This window comes from Panthera tigris, chromosome C2 (assembly GCF_018350195.1).
Source record: "Panthera tigris isolate Pti1 chromosome C2, P.tigris_Pti1_mat1.1, whole genome shotgun sequence".
Classification (NCBI taxonomy): domain Eukaryota; kingdom Metazoa; phylum Chordata; class Mammalia; order Carnivora; family Felidae; genus Panthera; species Panthera tigris.
Genome location: NC_056668.1, coordinates 27,374,515 through 27,394,253, shown reverse-complemented (window position 1 = coordinate 27,394,253; position 19,739 = coordinate 27,374,515). Strand labels below are relative to the sequence as shown.

The window sequence follows — 19,739 nt, the reverse complement described above, 5'->3', positions numbered from 1 at the left end:
CTTTGCACTTCCTTTAATTCTTAATTTTATATTAGTTTTTGAAATATGATTTTCAGAGGAGTTAAATAAAGAAACTGGGCAAGCTCTTGTTGGAATTGAAACATTACCACCGGATTTAAGAGATTTTGTTGAGGAAGACAACCAGCGATTTGAAAAAGAACTAGAAGAATGGGATGCACAACTTGCCCAGAAAGCTTTGCAGGAAAAACTTCTAGCATCTCAGAAGTTGAGGGAGTCAGAGTCTTCTGTAACAACAGGTTAGTATAGTTTTACTGAAATGTATTTTATTATAATATATTTATTACTGATATTTTATTATAATAATAAGATACGTTCTTTTAAAAAGAAAACTCTAATTATCTTAAAGTATGAAGAAAGAAGCCAGTAAAAATCAACTGAAATTCCATTACTGAGAGATAACCACAGGTAACAGTTTAGCTAAACCCCTTTGCCAGGCAGCACTGTATACACATATATACACACACATCATATATGAGATGATGCTGCTAGCCCTTTCTTTACCTACAACCACCTACTTAGATTGGGCTTGACCTTTGGCCAGAAGCATAGAAAAGCCATGAAACAGACAAGTAATCCATACCTTTTCACTACAGCTATCAGGAGCATGAACTCTAGTAATTTCCCATTTGGACAAAATAACACTATTGGTATATCCATATATATTTTGTGTAGTACTTTAGGTAATATTTTGTGTAATTACACTCTTATTATAGAGCAATCAAGGTTTTTCAGAATTTTTATTTTTATTTTATTTATTTTTAAAGTTTATTTATTTACTTAGAGAGAGTGTGGTGGGGGACACAGAGAGAGAGGGATAAGAGAGAACCCCAAGAAGGTTCCACACTGTCAGTGTAGAACCTGACATGGGACTCGAACCCACGAACTGTGGGATCATGACCCGAGCCAGCCAATACCAAGAGTCAGATGTTTGACTGAGCCACTCAGGCACCCCTTTTTCAGAATTTTTAAAATTACAAACAAAAAATTAGCTGAAACTGAGTATCTAATTATTTTAAATTAAAATGTGTATAGACCCATAAAATAGAGGTCAATGTATAAAAATATAAATATTTAAAAATATTCTAAAGTTATTAGTTGAAGAAATTAATAAAATATTCAGAGTAAACACAGTAAAAAAGTAAACATGATTCTAGCAAAGTTGAAAATAAAATGTCTTCTGATTTTTTTTTAAAGATTACTTTCATCATCACAGAGTTAATATATTTTAAGGCAACATATTTTCTACTGTGAAAATGTGCTATTTCTCTGTAGTAGTTGGAGAAATCAGAAGAGATAAATGCAGATATTTTTGTCAAACTCATTTGTCTCATTTTTTATAATTCTCAGTGGATCTTTTCAAATGACCTTTTTATGCAACATGTACATGTTTTGTGTTTAGTTTTTAAGAACGCATTTTAAGTGTTTAATTTCATCTTTTACAGATAGATTTCCATACAGATTACTTAACTGAATTTCAGCATTATCATTTGAACTTTAGAAGAAATTACTCTCTTAATGGAAGATGTACAGTACCACAATATGATATTATGAATTATGTAGGCAGATATAGATCTGTCTGGACTTGTTAACTTGTTTTCATATAAATTGAATAGTTGAGTCCTTGATCTTGACGTTAATAGGCATTGATTCAGAAGTTTTAAAAAACCAAGATAATGGTATTATACCAATACCACTTTGCAATGTGGTAAGCTCTACCATGACGCAGGACTATATTTCTTTTCATACTGTAAGAGCCACCGTGTAGGCCACATGAAGGTCTGTGGTTTCACAATAAATCCGTTTCATTTTAGTGACTTTGTCTACTTCAGTAGGAAATGAAATCAGTAGATATCAAGAGGTTTCTGTGCTCAAATCATAGTGTATACATTATAGTTCCTTTCATTTTAGAACCAATTCCATCCCCTTGTGATTTCATCCCTTACCACCCCTTGTCTTCTATACATATCCTTCCCAAACTTCTCCCTGGAACTGACTCCAGTGGAGCTACTTTGTTATACCTCCATTAGCTTTTCTGCACACCTTTTCCATGTGGCTGTTATTAGTGGGAGAATGTGGCTGCCTAATTGGCATAAGTGATGGTGGTACCTAAGTACTCAGATGTTAAGGTGAATGCATTCATTGGTTAAGCTCTAACTCTGTTCTTGGCTCACCTGTATTTTGTGGCACCAAAATATTAAATGCTATACAGTCTCCTCTTTGTCTTGTCTCTCACAAGACTAAATTTACAGACTTAATACATTTTATTTCTGTTTAAACTAATACATTTTCTCCATTAATATTCCTGTCTGACTTTGCTCTACCATTTACATTCTCTCTGTATAAAAGGCCACATTTCCATGCCCCATACCCTTTATCCTGGCGAATATCCCCTACCATATACTTTAAATGCTGTTTAATAATTTCAAAAAATACTAGTAGGTGTTGGGCATATATTTTCCTGTCTCTCTTTTTAGTATTAAAAAAAATATGAGAATGCAGATGTATTTCTGAGAGGGATCAGAATAACTAAAATATAAAGAGACACAAATGGTCAGTTTACATATAACTATTATGGTAATTATCTTCCGGATTGGGTTTTTAGAAAGCTGTGGCAGTACTGCTTCAATTGGAAACATTGAGTTCTCTATAGAGAATTGCTGGAAATACACAGTTTGAGTTAGGAATAGAATGTGCTAAGTCTGTAAATTTGGGGAGTGAGATTATTGTTTCTATTGTTTCTATTGGTTTCTATTACTATTATTTTACATATCCTATTAAGAAGTCCATCCTCTTTTGCAGGGTAATTTAACATATCACAATTGAATAAGGGGGCTCATTCATGTTTATTAGAACCACTTATCTCTCCTATCATTAGTAGAGAAATTTTACTTTAATGCCCATGTCATCTTATTTCTTTTCACAGTTTCCAAAGTAATTGCTCAATTTGGTATATTTTCAGCATATCAAAGAGAACCTGTATTTAAATCTCTCAGGTGGACATTAAAATTATGAGTGACTAGTGGAAGTAATACAAGGAAGTCTTGTTCATAGTGATTTTTCTTTTCTCCTTGCAAATCTTCGCAATAAAGCTGTACTGTAAAAGCTATTAAAATCCTATTTCTTCTAAGTGATATTCCAAAGAAAAGTATTAATTTATATAGTATTAATGAAATGAGTATTTGTCCTGCTAACACAGTGACCAAGAAATCCATAGACCTCTCTTCTCTAGTACTATTCCTTGTTTTACTGATGAAACTAGTAATAAATGATGGGACCAAAAATTATTTCGTCCTTTTCATGCTATCTCCTTAAACCTGCTTATTGCAAAGAAAAACTTGCCTGAACACTTACATTTAGAGATCTATTCAGTAGTTCATTACTATGAGTATATATGTCAGAAGTAGCTGGGGAGTTTTCTTGAGTATAAACAGCACACTGCACCTAAGTAAGATCACCTAAGACTTAACTGGGATCAGAATCTCTGAAGGAAGAGTCGAGAATATATATTTTTAAAAAGACCTTCAGATATTTCTGAGACCGTACGCTTGGTTAAACAGTATGGCTCCAGGCTGTATTTATAAAACAGAGAAATTATTTGGAAGGAGAAAAGAGCTTTGCACTTTTACTTGTGTTTCTCCTATCTTCAAGTACTTATTAAGGACTTAGTAAGGACTTCCTTAACAACCTGTATAGCATATCCAGATTTTTTTTAAAGGTAGAAAAATTAAGGTGGTAATGGTTGATATTGGTATGAATTGCATTCCATAACATTTCATAAATTCACCTAGAGGTAGCATGTAGAAATCACTCTGGGACTTTTCTACAGATACAGTCTACAAGTAGAAACAAGCTGATATTTCAGGAAAGTACAGCTGGTTTCTGAGAGTAAGACCTGGTAGAATGAACAATATCCTCATTATTCTCAAGTTCCCTTAAAACAGGGACTGAGTGATTTTCTTATTTATAGCTCCAGAATCTAGCATAATAAATGACATATGGTAGGTGACCCTTGAATGTTTTCTGAATTGAATTCATTTCCTGTGGAGATTCCAATAATGAGTTTCCTACACGTGATACTCATTGTATGGGAATACTAGCATTTTTAAAGTAAAGCCCAAGAAATTATACATTAGAGAAGCAGGCTAAAAATGTGTGGTACAGATGTAGCTCTGTCCTAGGTAAATTTTAGATTTAATTTTGGTTTCTAAACCTCTACCCCCCACCTTCCCATGATTTGTGGTAGCTCCCAGGAATTTGAAGTCTTAAAAGTTTGGTGATTCTATGCAACCAGCCTACCATGGCTCTTTATAGCCTGCTTTGGGGGAATCATTGATTTTAAATACATTTCTAGAAATGAATGGTCTGCATATCTTTGAAATAATCTTCTTTAAATATTTTTCTAAGTGTGAATGTAATAAGCCACTCATCAGTAAGTCAAGGTATTAAATATTTCTTTTTTAAAAAGTATTTTTTAAGTTTATTTTGAGAGACAGCATGTGTGTGCACGTGAGCAGGGAGGGGTAGAGAGAGAGGGAGAGGGAGAATTCCAAGCAGGCTCCATGTTCTTAGGGTAGAGTCCAACGTGAGGCTCAGTTTCACAAACCGTGAGATCATGAACTGAGCCAAGATCAAGAGTTGGATGCTTGACCAACAGAGAGCCACCAGGAGCCCTTATTAAATATTTCTGAAAGATATGAGATGTTGCTCCTTTTTTTTTTTTTTTTTAGTAGTGATTTAAGAGCAGATCCTTATGCTGTAACAGAAAGCCAACTGGTTATCAAGTTAGCTCTCCTGTTAAAAATTTGAAGAGGATAACCAGGAAATACACATAAACGGAATACTCCCAAGCCTTCCCAATCCCTTACTCACTGTGAAGGTGGACCAAAGGAACAGGCTTAGAGTACTCTTAGAGTGTTGGGCCTTCTCTAATGTCTGAAAAGGTGAGTGAAGCCCCTACATTTTGAACATAGAGCACGAGTAGAAAATCTGTTATGTGGAGGATAACCATTTAAAAATCTCAGTGAAGTACCCACAAGACAAATACACGATTTGAGAGATACTTTGGGTACAGGGATATTATATACCTCCATAGAGAACTGGTAATCACCAGCTGTATTCCAAATTGAAGTCTGAACAATAATATTAAACTGAGGGACCAATTAGTATATCAAGTGTCAGAACACAGATAAAGAAAACAACGTGGTCTCTATTATAAGTTCCTACCATTTATACAGGCCAGCTGTGAGGACGCTTTTGTAGAGTTACAGGAAGAACAAAAAGCATTGTATGTATTTACATACACACAAAGCCAAACTCTTTGTCCTGTTGTTTTTAACAACGAAGTGGAAATTGCCTGTATGTGCAGTAGGTGAAATATGAGCGGTATGAACCCTCCATACGGTATAACCACTGAACATTATATTGACACAAAAAAATGTTTGTTACGTTACGCTAAAAGCAGTATATTCAGAATAATTCCTTTTGTTTATAAAATATGGGTAAGTAAAGTCTGAAAATATATAAACTAAAATATTAATAGCACTTATCTCTGGGTAGTGAAAGAATTTCTAATTTTCCTCATTTTGGTTATGCTAGGAAACATGTTTTTTTATTCTTCTGGTTTGACAAAACAAAGCCAAAACCTTTCTGCTTTTTTATAAGGACCCTGTATTTGACTCCCTTGTAATTCTTCCACATCTGTTTCTCTGTGAATACTTTGTTTCATATAAACAGATTATTTCCCATTACTTTTGCTTGAGGGGAACTTTCTTATCATGGCATTTCTTATGAAGTATCCTTCATTTAAAAAATATCCTCTGAGAGTCAGTATTCTTGAAATTTTGCCCATTCTTCAAGGCTTTCCTCATATCCCAAAGTCTATGAATCCCCCTAATGTTATACCTGTAGCAATAATTATCTTTCTTCCTCTTAATCCCAACTACTCTCACTACCACATTTATGTTGTACCTATATTTTGATTTGTTTACCAATGTAAAGGCTCATTAATAGCAAGGATTTTATTAATCTTTTATCTGTTCTTACAGTGGCTTTGCATATGCTAGTCCTTCAGCCTGGAATCTTCTTTCTCATCTCCCAGGATAATCTGCTCTACAAATCCTTCAAGATTCAGCTCATTTGGCATTTCTTCTAGGAAATCTTTCTTAACATGCAGCATCATCCCAAGTGTGTGTATTGGGCCCACAGTGTTTCTATAGCACCTCATGCATAACTCTGTTATTGCATTTAATACTTTGTATTGTAATGGGGTATATATTAATCTAATTTTATTGAGAGTTCCTTAAAGCGAGTGAATTTCAGGTCAACTTTCTTTTTCATTGCTGATATCTAGCACAGTACTGTAAAATGGCAGAGGGTCAAACATACTGGATGAAGTTTGGGTTTTTGTTTCCAAACTCCTGGATGTCAAATCCTTATAGGTTCATCTACTGTTACTACAGTGCCACTCAAATGTAAGTTCCCGGGAAGATATGTAGAGGAGGATAAATTCTAGAAGAAATAGTACTATGTGATATTTAGGCAAGATCATTCATCATTATTCATAAGGTTTTTGAACTCAAATCCCCATATGGAAGGAAATCTTGACCCTGGGGACCTAAGATATATTTGACTATGTTGATCACATAAAAGTACTTTTGTTTTTAACAACTTATTTTGTGTAGACTGTCCATGTTTCACTTTAGACCAGTGTCAGAGCAGGTGGATTTCTTGGCCCTCACTGCATCCTCCTCTCAGCTGGAGGTATACCCTAAGATTTTCTTTACCTTATCCATCATACAGGGCACCGAAAGAACATTGCAGTGCAAGGTCAGGAGATACAGAAATAGTCAAATATGTATTTGACTTCTTTAAACTTCCCTTCTGTCACACACATTGTAAGCATTCCTTCCTGTAGTTTTCCTTGTCGTAGTGTCATTTCACCTATATCAGCCTGGTTCCTCCTGCCAGGAACTTAGAGTCATCTTCCGCCTCCAACCTTTATGTCCAAAATACATCTTCAGTTTACCAGTTCTCTCTGTCTCTGTTGTCCAGAAACACCGTCATCTCTTGCTCTTATTGCTCTGGTACCTTCTAGTACTTTCACTGACCTCTAGTTTTACTTTCCTCTCTCATCCACTCTTCACATTGTAGCCGGGATTATTTTTTTTAAACTTGCCGCTTTGCCATTATATTTAAAACATTTATTCACTTCCTTTTATCCTCAAAACTTTTATTAGACTTGAAGGCCCTTACGATTTTTGCCTTTGTCCTCTCTGCCATATATCTCCTATTATACTGTAGCCCAGCCACACTGACCTTCTTTCAGATCATCCTTCCATCAAGGAATGGGATGACCAACCCATTATCCTTCAGCTGAAAAGTTTATTTCATATTCCATAATCTAAGTTATCACTCCCCCATTTTATTCCTAGAATGTATTGTAATATCGTCACAGTTCATATGTGTGATTCTTTTGATTAATGACTTTCTCCAGAGCTGACCCTAAACTTCATGAGAGGACAGACTGGCTGCTTTTTTCACACTTTGAGTCTCACTATCTAGCCTAGTGCCTGGCACATAGTTAAATGCTTAATTAAAATGTATTGGATGGATGGAGTACCATGCATATATGTTGAAATTATAGTATTTCTTTTTGAATAATATTTCATTTTGAGAGTTTTTTTTTTAATCACATATTGGAAAGGATGACAGTAGCCCTATTGTGTCCCACCAGTTGGTTGAGGAAGGGCTCACTTAACCAATGCAAGTAACATTGTAGAACATTTTAGTGTACTTTCTTGTATACTCCTTGCATCCTTGTATAGAAGGATACTCCTTGTATCCATTATTTATTAATTCATTTGTTCCATTAAGGTATTGTATGCTTTTTATGCTAGGTTTTGAAGAAATAGCAATACAAAAATGAGATAGTGTCTCTCCTCTTGAGATTCTCAGGGTCTAGCAGGGTATATGGGCTTGAAATGAGAACAGTAGTAATTAAGTCATAATTGGGGTAAAGTGCTACTAAAAGAAAGAATAAGTTACTTGAGAGCAGTGGTTCTCATTTGAGAGTGACTTTGCCACCCAGGGGACATTTGACAAACTGAAGACATTTCTGGTTGTCACACCTGGAAGGACCGTGCCACTTGCATCTAGTGGGTAGATGTCATGGTGCACAGTAGATCTACATGCCACCTAGATGCATCTAGATGCCACAGTGCACAGGACAACCCTTCGCACCAAAGAATCACAGTGAACCTCAATGTAACAGGTGCCAAAGCTGAGACACCCAGCTCTAGAAGTGGTGTAATCAGGAATACTTGAAGTGGTATTTAAACAAAAAGACACATAGACGTTCTTAGATGCAGGAGTGAGAGTGGAGAGTGGGTGAATGTACAGGCAGAGGGAAGAAAATGTGGAAAGATCTGAAGGTTGAAAGGAAAACCTCTTTGGTGTATTAAACTCCCTTTTTGAACAGAGAGCAAAAGTCACAAAGTTCTGTTGGAGCGAGAGGCAGAGACCCACTTACATGAAGCACTTTGTGGATATTCAGAGTACATTGCTGCATTGGTGGATTTGGGGCTCAGAACCTGGATGATAGATAAAACTTTGAGAGTTCTTTGCAGGGATAACATTTAAAGTCTTTTTTTTTTTTAATATTTATTCATTTTTGAGAGATAGAGCATGAGCTGGGGAAGGGCAGAGATAGAGGGAGACAGCTGTCAGCACAGAGCCCAACGTGGGGCCCGAACCCACAAATTGCGAGATCACGACCTGAGACAAAGTCAGATGCTTAACCGACTGAGCCACCCAGGCACCCTTCGAAGTCTTGATTTTATATTGATTTCAGTTTGCTAGGTTGTAATGGTTTTTCCTATGACAACACTCAGTTACCAGGACAGGTTCAGAAAAGATAGCAGGTAGGGTTCATTCAAGGTTAGGGTTTTGTCAGGTGTGAAAAAGGATTCTGTGGCCAGAGAAACAGCTGTGTTTCCTATGGAAATTCAGACCAGGATTCTTATATAAACTAAATCCCCCCCCCCCACCCCCGCTTTTTTTTTCTTTTTGGTAGAATGTTACTGATTTTCCAAAATGAGATTGCTATGAATTTCTAACCATAGACTATGATACAATGAGTATTTTCTCTAGTCATTGACTACTCTTCAGCCTGAATTTGGAGGGGTTATAAATTCTGGGGTAGGTGCTATATGTTTAGTGATACATTAAATAAAAGTAAAATTAATTACTGTATAACTTTGAATTAGAAATAAATAACAGATTCATCTTAGTACAGGCTCTCTGTGACTTGTATTAGATATACAACTGATTCTTTTCTTATGAAGCACAAGCAGGAGAAGCAGAATATCTAGAGCAGCCATCAAGAAGTGATTTCTCAAAGCACTTGAAAGAAGAAACTATTCGAATAATTACCAAGGCATCACATGAGCATGAAGATAAAAGTCCTGAAACAGTTTTGCAGTCGGTAAGAACTTTTCTTTTAGCTCTCTGAACATGGCCATCTTCATGACATTTCCTGCAGTGTAATGGAGAGCTTCCTGCATGGGAGTCAGGAAAAGGAGGCCAGAGGGCAACTCTGCCCTTAAAGGGATCAGGGGCTGTGGGTGGTACCTAACCCCCTAGGCTGTATTTTCCTCACCTGTAATTTTTTTTTTTTTTATTAAAGATTTTTTTAAGCTTATTTGTTTATTTTGAGGGAGAGAGAAAGTGGGGAGGTGCAGAGAGAGAGAGAGAAAGAGAGAGAGAGGGAATCCCAAGCAGGCCCCACAGCCCCACACTGTCAGCACAGAGCCCAGCGTGGCTCTCCAGAGCCTCAAGAACTGTGAGATCATGACCTGATCTGTAATCCAAGAGTTGGATGCTTAACTGACTGAGCCACCAAGCCCCCCTAAAGCTGTAATTTTCTAAATAGCTTTTTTTTTAAACTAAAATTCTGTCTTCCTTTTAGAGAATTATAAAAAATCATAATTATAGACTGTTGATCATTTGATTTGGAACTTAAAAAGAAAAGTATAAAATTTAGCATTATTTCTTTTTTTCCCTCACCCCTCCCTCCATCTTTGGTCTTCATACATTGAAATAGTTGGGAATGTAAGGTAATAATTTTCATTGTTTCATGGAATATGTTTAATAGTAAAGTACTAGATATTCTAGGTTAGAGTATTATTAGCAGGATAAATGTGATATTGCAGTGTGGCTTATGCATATTTCAGTAGTGTCCTATACAAAATTGTCATTATAACCCTCCTGTATTGTGGCTCTCAAGTATGTCTTTTTATAGCAATAAATTGAGTACACTGGTATTATACTGTGTTTTCAGTAAATATGACATTCTGAGAGATGTTATTTCAAGAATTTTCTACTACAAAAACGTTCGGTTGTTGTAGTTACTTATTTTTTTAATAAGTGAGCGAAGCAGCTGTGATGCAGGTTTCATGATAGCTAATTTTAGTATTTGTAGATTAGCCTCCAAGAGAAGTAACGGGAACAGGGCATATAATTTTTCAACACACAATTTTCTATTTAGTGAACTTAATCTCAGCAATAACCTGCTAATTACAATGAGGTCTTTAATATGATAGGACCTTGATTAACCAAAATGTTCAATTAATAAGGTATGTTAATTATGTTTCGATAAATGAAATAATCAAATTACTTTTTTATTTCATTCCCTGTTTGAAAAATTTTTACTATATATTATTTTGCTATAAAAATGTATTAACATAGATTTTTTTTAATATTATTATTCTAAATTTTGCATATCCCCTGGAGATTCTAAATGAGCTTTGATGAACCCCTGCTAACTCTATAGCACTCCTGGAAAATGCTTCTTGCAATGGATCTGGGATGTCTCACCTCTTGGGTCCTGGTAGAAGAGGAAGACGTAGGGAGGTAAAAAGGGCAGAGAAGTAGATACAAGGGAGAAATATTTTTGTCTGATATAAAAATGTAATTTGCTTGGCCCTTTGCTAATTAGGAATTTTATTTGTTAAAGCCTACATTATAGTTAATAAGTATCCTCCTTTTAACTGTAATCAAAAAGCCAAAAGTAGTATTTAGCTTAATATAGAAACGTGATTTTTTTTTAGTTTGGCTAATCATGTGTAACATAAATTTGCAGAAACCAGCACTTTAATTTTGTTACTTTGTTAAGTTAAGTTACTAATACAGATATCATCTTACAAGCCTACAACCTACTGCTTCGTTCTACTTGAGAGAGGAGGATAGCACTGAGAGAGTATGATAGAGAGCTAGCGTAAATATTTTTCCATTTGGCTTATCTTCTGGAGTAGTACCAACAGTTGGCCCCAGTTGTTTGTATAAATCCTGCAACATGTCTAGGAATATGTTAATCATGGCTATCTGAAGGATTTTGTTCTTGGTCTCATGATTAGTTGCTTAGGATCATAGTAACCACCTCCTGGTTTTTCTCATTTAAAGGTATACATATGTTAGAAACTAAATTGTATAGATGAAAAGAGTGTTTAGACTTTAGGATTAGATAGTCCTGGGTTTTTTAATATGGTTTTAATTCTCACTAACTAGGCAAACTTAAATAAAGTGCTTAATTTTTCTAAACCTGTTTGCTTTTACATAAAATGGACATGATTGTGGGATTAGATAGGATTATTTTTTGAGGGAGCCTATCATGTGGTGTAAGTACTAAGCAGCTGTTAGTTTCTTTTTGTTGCTTAAATACTAACCATTTCACAAATATACAATATATTAAGTTCCAATCTTAGTTGAAGAATTCTCTGGAAAGCATAGTCCTAGAAACCATAGAGAGATGTTTCCTAAGTGTTCACACTGCTTACTTTTTATAAGAATGCCTTTAATTTTAAGTGGAATATTTTAGGAAATTTGAAAAATACAGAAAAGTATACTTTAAGAAAGCAATCTTTGTAGTCCCACTTTTCAAAGCTATAATCACTGTTAATATTTTGGTATGCTCTTTTTCATTCTTATTTTTATGTACAGGTTTGGGATTTTTTTTTTTCCTGAGGTACTACTGCATGTAAAATTTTGTATATATGTTGCCTTGTCTTCTTTTAATATTTAACACTGTAACATAGCCATTTCCCCATGTTAAAAATTTTGTAAAAAACATTTAATGGTTGGGTGTTATTCCATTGAGTGATTAAATTCTTATTTACACACCCATTCCCCCATTGTATATTTGTTTCTACTTTTGCATTATTACAAATAGGCTGTTACAAATGAAACTTATTCTGTATTTCAGTTTATTTCTTTAGAATACATTCCCCATAGTTGAATTACTAGGTTAAAAGATAGGAGCATATTAAGGGGATCAAGGAAATTGTAGTTATATAGCTTCCTAAAAGCCCTTTCATGAGAAACCACTTTTTTAAAAAATCCACTTAATGGATTTCAGGCAATTAATAAAAGTCTTTGTATTTTAATTATTTTTGGAACTTCTATTAACTGAAGAACTTATTAACTCCTTTCAAGTTTAGCCTTTGTTAAGGTGTTTTTATAGGGTCTGACAATAGTAGAAAAAGATAAATACACATGTACTTTACTTTAATGAACCCTCATATTCTTTATATGGAAAAATTTTTTGGTGCTTTAGGGTACCTAGACTTGATGAATAATACAAAAGAATTATTATATTCACCCAAAGTTTTTTCCCTTTTTCAACTTGCACCCGTATAACTTGTCAGTATGATGCTGTTGAAACTCTTGTGTGGTAACTGAAAAGGTTTATAAAACATCTTTTCCTAAGTGCAACTGTTTTTTTTTTGTTTTTTTTCCCAAAGGCAATATGTTTTTTTATAAGGAGTAGTATTCTAAGTAATATTCCCAGTTGCTACTTGCCTTACCTTTATATTCTTTCTTCTTAAAATAGTATTGTTTTAGATTAGTTTGATTGTGAGAAATTTTATACCAGTGTCTAGACAGATCGCCTAATTTACCTGCTTAAATTTCACTCTTAGGAAGAGAGACCTAGCACAATTATTCTTCTTTCATATGCTAAACGGATTAAAAATCCTTAATTAAATGTCATGGGCTAATAAGCATATCTCTCTAGGTATGTATGACAGTAATATTGGGTTATTCTATTCAAATATAAGCACTTTAAAGCAATATAATATAATATTGGTAATACTTGTCATTATAGAACCACTAATGTGTATCAGGTATTGCATTAGCTGAATATTATCTCTCGTGATCACAACTATGCAGGTTGGTTATTTCCTCTTGAAAAGTTGAGGACTCAAAATAAGGAAACCTTTTCTAGATGTGTTATGTTTAAAAATAGCATTTCTTTTAAAAGGAACAATATCAGTCTTGGCCATTAGTTTTTGTTTTATTGTTTAAACTCTTTTTGCATATGTACTTAGACTCTTAGACTCTTAGAATTCCTTAGACTCTTCTATATAAATATATCGTACAAGTCTCTCATAGACTTTACAGAGTGAGTTAAACCCAGTAGAGTATGGATATTAATTGGATATACACTTACTTATTAGAAAGGTAGAGCCGTAAGAAAGAAAACCTATAAATTCTCTGGGTTCAGAGGAGGTAATGTCTTATTTTGATGAAGTTATCAGTGAAGGATTTATGGAATTATTAGAATTTAAAAAAACAAAAGCTTCAGCTATAACTTATAGATAACAGTAGGAACTACAACTCTAGTATTCGTTATTTTTAAGGATTTGGTATCCTTGTAGAAATGCTTTGTGGAAAAAAAAAATTAGTGGTTGAGATGTAAAAGGAAAGCTATAGATCTTGTATTATTACTTGATTAATGCATTCACTTTTAATGTTGGTGTTAGGTGGTCATTTCATACTAAGCAAATGCAGGTGTTTTTAAAAGATTCGTGAATCTCTGCCCTTTAACACTTGTTACTTCCATTGTTCTCTTTTCTAATGTTCATACTAATAATTTTTTTCTGCAGAAACCTGAAAATACCACAAGCCAACCACCTTCTAACCAGCAAATTGTAGAGGTGGCGATTCCTCATGTAGGGAAATTCATGATTGAGTCAAAGGAGGGGGGTTATGATGACGAGGTACCTTTGTTATGGATGTCTGCACTGTTCTTACTTACGTTTGGCTATTTAATACACATACTTGGGGCATGCATGCACCTTCACCTTTATGTCTATTGCTGCATAACATACAGCTTACCCACCCGTGATCTGAAATTACCTTACCAACTGCTAACAACTTTGAATTTCAAATGAAAGTTTAAGTAGAAAGCTTACAGAATTTGTCAAAAGGATAATTTTATGTTTCCAGAGTTAATTCTTTATGTAGACATATGATCAGTTTATTCTCAGAGTGATAGCTATCAATAAGGTTTGTTTCACTGAATAGCAAAAATTTGAATATTTAAAAAATAAGTTTTTCCTATTTCACTTGAATTATGTATTATAATACTTTACCCACCATTTCCTGCCTAAAGATCCTACAGCATGATTGAAAATAGATAGTGGATATTTTTGTTTCTGCAACCTCCATATGAATGTGAAGTGAGTGATTCATCATTTCTCAATGCCTACCAGTGCTTTATACACTGTGGCAACTCCATTTTATCTCTTCACTCTTAGTTCTTTCTCATCTACTTAGTTTCCCAAATTATAAAGAGGCAGTTTTGCTTTCTGTAATATGGTTCTTGAGACTCCAGATGAAAATGTGCTATTGTCCTTATCCTATCAGATCCCCCCAGCTTTTCACTTTTTTCTTAAACCTCTTACATTCGATCTTTTTTTTTATATTTGAGAGAAGGGCCAGTGAAGTTGTTTCTGAATAGTAACACAGGGAAGACCTTGAATTCTATCATTTATTAGTTTTTACTGGCATGGATGAGAATTTAATATATATTAAATAGTTTTTTCCAAGTAACTTTTTCAACTTACTCCAAAGTTACAATTAAGCTGTTAAATAGGAATTAATCACCAAAATCAGAGGTGTCACAAAGACATTAATATTTCTGTGCCAGTGTAAGAGACCATGGGCCATGAGGAAAATGAGAAGCTGGTTTGTGAGATAGGAACTGGTCAGAAGGATTTTCTGAAGCAGATGTTAGATATATTGTGACTCTGAGTGTATAATCAAACCATTATATGAATCAAAGGTTACGGATGCAATCTCTTGATTGCGCTAATACAATAGCTTCCTAGTTCCTTGAGTTGTTTCATTTTGCAGGTATTTTAAAATGTAAACAGCTAAGAATGATAAACAATTATAAAAACAAAAAAACACTTAAGTATTTACCAGTTAATAGCAGTACACTGTTCCAGTTAACCATTTTATTACCATGTTGGTGCTTGAAAGTTATGGAAACTGGCATGTTTTTAATACAAATGTTAATTTATTGATCAAGCACCTGAGTGCTTATTTTAGGGTGAGCCTTCTGGTATTTTAAAAAAGTAGAATTGTGATTAATCATTTAACACTATATTTTGTGCAAATGCTTATGCTGTTGGCAGAGATGCATTGTGTTTTGTTTTTGTAATTGATTGGAGTGACAGTTTAACAGTGCATGTACCTCGGAACTTAAAGTCATGTGGATACAGGGCTGCAGCTTATAGACATTTAGGTTGTAGAATTATGCAGGGATGCCCAGCCCAAAGGCAGAAGTGGAAGTGAAATTGAGCTCATGCTGAGCTCCTCAAACCTTAAAGAAGAGGCACTTTTTAAAATAAAAACTGTTGCTTGTTCTAAGTGGTTCTCAGAGAGCAGCACATTTTTTAAATTTGTCAAGAGGAGGTGCCTTTTTAAAATTCTTCAGTTCAGAGAGGGTGCCTCTGTGCAGTTTGCACAAAGGCACCCTGTGGAGCTAGCTGTGGCCCTGTATGGATGCTTTTGAAAGATACTTAACATGCATACTGGATCATATTTGCTATAAAATATGCAGTGGTTGATTTATAAATAGTAAAAAAACAAAGGACTTTTAACTTGCATGTAAAGAAATTTGTTTTTATTTTTTACTTTTATGTTAACCATTCAAAAACTCTTACTTTAAATTCCTTGTGGCAGATCATGATGACACCGAACATGCAAGGTATTATCATGGCGATAGGTAAATCCAGGAATGTATATGACAGGTGTGGCCCTGAAGCAGGGTTCTTTAAGGTACAATTAACATTTTCATTTAATTTTTTTTATTTTTTTTTAATTCTTAAACTATTTTATTTTCTTGAATTAAATTTGATTTCCTATATAGTTTCTCTTTTCCTACCTTAGCCATGGCTACCTGATGATCTGAGGGTTTCTTTTATACATGAATCTAGGACTGATTCTTTCTGTTTGTTTGTTTTTGGTAACCCAGATAATTTAACAACAACAAAAAAGGCATTTTACTTGGGTTACCCTAATAGTGCACCTCTGGTTTATTAGCAGAAATTTCAATTGTGTTTTTATTCTAAGGGAATAAAAGGAATTAAGCAAAAATAGGAACTAACTGATTCCGGTATTGTTTATTTTCTTCTCATTTGTAATACTCTTGCAGGGTTATTTACCTCATTACCTGGGTTTTGTTGTCTCCCGGCTTCAAAGAATGAAGAGATGAAAAATAAAATGAGCAGCAGGCAAAGTTTATTAGAGTGTAACGAAGTAACAATAGTAGGAAAGCTCTCTTTACAGAGAGGAGGCATTCGAAGGTCAATACCCAGGACTGTATGTAGGCAAGCGTCTTTGTTTTTTAAGGTTTTGGTCCTTCTGTTCCTTTTCAGGCTGTACCCTTACTGGCTTGATAACTCTAGGTGCTGGGTTGTCCATTCCTGATTGGCTCGACTCCACTGTGTGAGGCATCAGACTGTGGGCCTACTGTCGCTCGTAGAACATAAGTTGAATGGTTTACTTTTTTTAGTTCGGTATTTTGAGTGTCAAATTCCTGAGGGAAACCTGAGGGGGAGTAGGTGGTATCTGTTACATTCTTAAGAGGAACCTTACATAAGCCCGAGAGGGTTCGCTGTGGTCAGAAGCTCCCAGCATTGTTCCAAAATAGGTGTTTTCCTCAGGTTCTAACCATCCCCCTCTGCCTATTTTATCCTCTTCTCCCTATCATAATCCTATTAGTCAGTATTCTAATATTTTTTTTCTAAATTTCACTATCATTTGATATTAAACTGCTTTCTTCATTTGGTTGTTTTAAAAATTATTTGTTCATTTATTTTTGTTTCTTATTCACTTATGTTTTCTTCAGCTTTAATTTTTGATGTCCTTGTCATTTCAAGACATGTGAGTCCATCAAGCAGTTGCATTATTCTGTGACCACATCTTTTTTTCCCTCTAATATCAGATCTTTATGGTGTTTTGATTACAGTATTATTGGTTTTATTTTTTTGAAAGATGAAAACACTGTATGTTTTGCCATTTTGATTTACCAAAAATTTCAAGTTTTTTTCACTTTTTGCCCTTTTTTGTGTTTTTTTCTAAAAGTAACAGCAGTTTGCTACAAGAACCTGTATGCTCCCTTATTTGACCTTAAAAATCTAAAATTTTCCCTTAATTTTCTATACTCTTCCCTCATCCAACTCAGTCTCCAAAAAGTTGCTTATTTTCACTATTTCTTTCATTCTATTGTACAAAAAAAAGGCCTTGTGCATAGTAGCTTTATATCAATAAACACTTTTGAGCTTGTTAGGATTAGAGTGACCAGCCATCTTGGTGTACCCAGGGCTAAGGAGATTTCTGGAATATAGGATTTTAAGTGCTAAACCACAGACTGGTCCCAGGGTGAGTTGATCACTCTATTAAGATCTATAAGAAAGGTTGAAAACTGCTGCTATTGAAAAAAAAAAAAATCAAAACTTTATGTTTAAAAATTCACCTCTATTTTCAGGTAGTCCGTATTTTCTTTGCTTAAAATGCACTGAATGTATGTCTTCTAGAGTTTTTGTCTATTTCTCATGGGAAAACTATCTGTCATTTACAATAACATTGTCATTTTTTGGTCAAGTTGGGTAGGTATCTTTATGTTGAATTGTAAATCTCACTGCTTTTAGTTTAATACCTGCACATATTTTAAAGAGCCAGCTAATTATATACACTACAAACAGCAGTCACACTGCACCGTTACTCTCACCATGGTAACAGCTTCCAGTTATTTTATCTACTACTTTTGGCATGAATTCCACGTCTTTAAGAAAACATACATGCTTGTATTTCTGTGATTCTTAGTTTACACGTTTCCTGTTGAATTTCTTATTTATAGGATATGAACAATGCGCTCTCCTCACACATACAGACACGCGCGCGTGTGCATGTAAAATTTCGTCATTTTGATTAAATCAGAATTCTCAGTTTCTATTATTTCTGTGTATGCTACTCAGGATTGAACTAAGCCATAAACATTATTACTTTTACTTTTTTTGTTTCCCTTCAGCTTTCATTTTCTTTGGAGTTGTTTTAGTTTTTGTTTTGCTTGGTTTTCCATATGTGTTACTGATGTACTTTAAACTCTCCACCAGTTGTTTAAATCTCTTTGTATTCTGTTGTCAGTTTTAACTTCTCAGGAGCTTCAGTTTATTCTGGAATAGACTTCTTCTGGAATAGACTTATAGAATAATAGACTTAATAGAAGAAGTCTGTTTTAGAAGTCTATTCCAGAGCTTTGTAAACTGCTTTAGTGACTGCATTGATTTTCCTTTTCCCCCAGTATGTAACTGATATCTTGGGATCTTTATTCACCATTACCCTGGGGATGCCCTTTACATCTTGTCATTTATGTATTTTCTATATTCCATATACTTCTCTTTTTTGGTTTACCTTCTAATTTTGAGGCAGCAGTAAATCTCTCAAGTTTATATCCAAGTATATTTATTTTCATCTATCTGTAATTAAGGGATATATATGTGTGTGTGTAATCTTATGTAAACATTAATCAGTTGATAAATAATGTGTATTTTTGGTATAGGTAAAATGATTAGGTTTTTGAAAATTCTAGCTGGTAGTATATAATTTTAGAAAACTTGTCATGTAAATAACAAAAGTAATATGTACACAATGCAGTCTATTCAGTAATATACACGTGTCTAAAATAAAACGAATAATGGCAGTCTCTGCCACTGCCCTGTGTAGCCACTGTTATCACTGTGTAACCTTTCTGGTTTTTTTTCCCTTTTGTTTATAGAAACTTGCATGTATAGGGAAATTTCTTTTCATTTTTAAATTTTACTATTAACATTATTTTGTAATTCATATAACTCAAATATATTGTGGTCATTCTTTTTTTTATAGTGAGTATTAAAGTGAAGACAGTATATCTACCATATTATCTTTACAATCTACATTTTTTTTTTAATTTTTTTTTTTAACGTTTATTTATTTTTGAGACAGAAACAGAGCATGAATGCAGGAGGGTCAGAGAGAGAGGGAGACACAGAATCTGAAACAGGCTCCAGGCTCCGAGCTGTCAGCACAGAGCCCGACGTGGGGCTTGAACTCACGGACGTGAGATCATGACCTGGGCCGAAGTCGGACGCTCAACCGACTGAGCCACCCAGGCGCCCCTTTACTATCTACATTTGATATTCCATTATATATATATATATATATATATATATATATATATATATATATATATATACTTTCACTTATTATATATTACCCTTTTTATGGACATAAGTCATGTTGTTTCCCAGCCTTCCATTTCTGTGTAAGCTAATTTATGCTACCTTTAGTTTATGGTACCATTTTTCATAAAGAAGTTTTAAAAACACTGTGCTTTC

The 19,739-nt window shown here is 34.3% G+C and overlaps 1 protein-coding gene across 7 annotated transcripts in view; it reads left to right on the top strand.

The window, feature by feature from the left end:
- USP25 (ubiquitin specific peptidase 25) overlaps positions 1–19,739 on the top strand; it is a 148,729-nt gene that overhangs the window by 105,154 nt on the left and 23,836 nt on the right. For all 7 annotated transcript variants that reach the window (XM_042956528.1, XM_042956525.1, XM_042956526.1 and 4 more), the window contains 2 exons: positions 57–257; positions 9,363–9,502. In XM_042956528.1, coding sequence (XP_042812462.1) covers positions 57–257; positions 9,363–9,502 — 341 coding nt within the window. The remainder of the gene's footprint in view (positions 1–56; positions 258–9,362; positions 9,503–19,739) is intronic.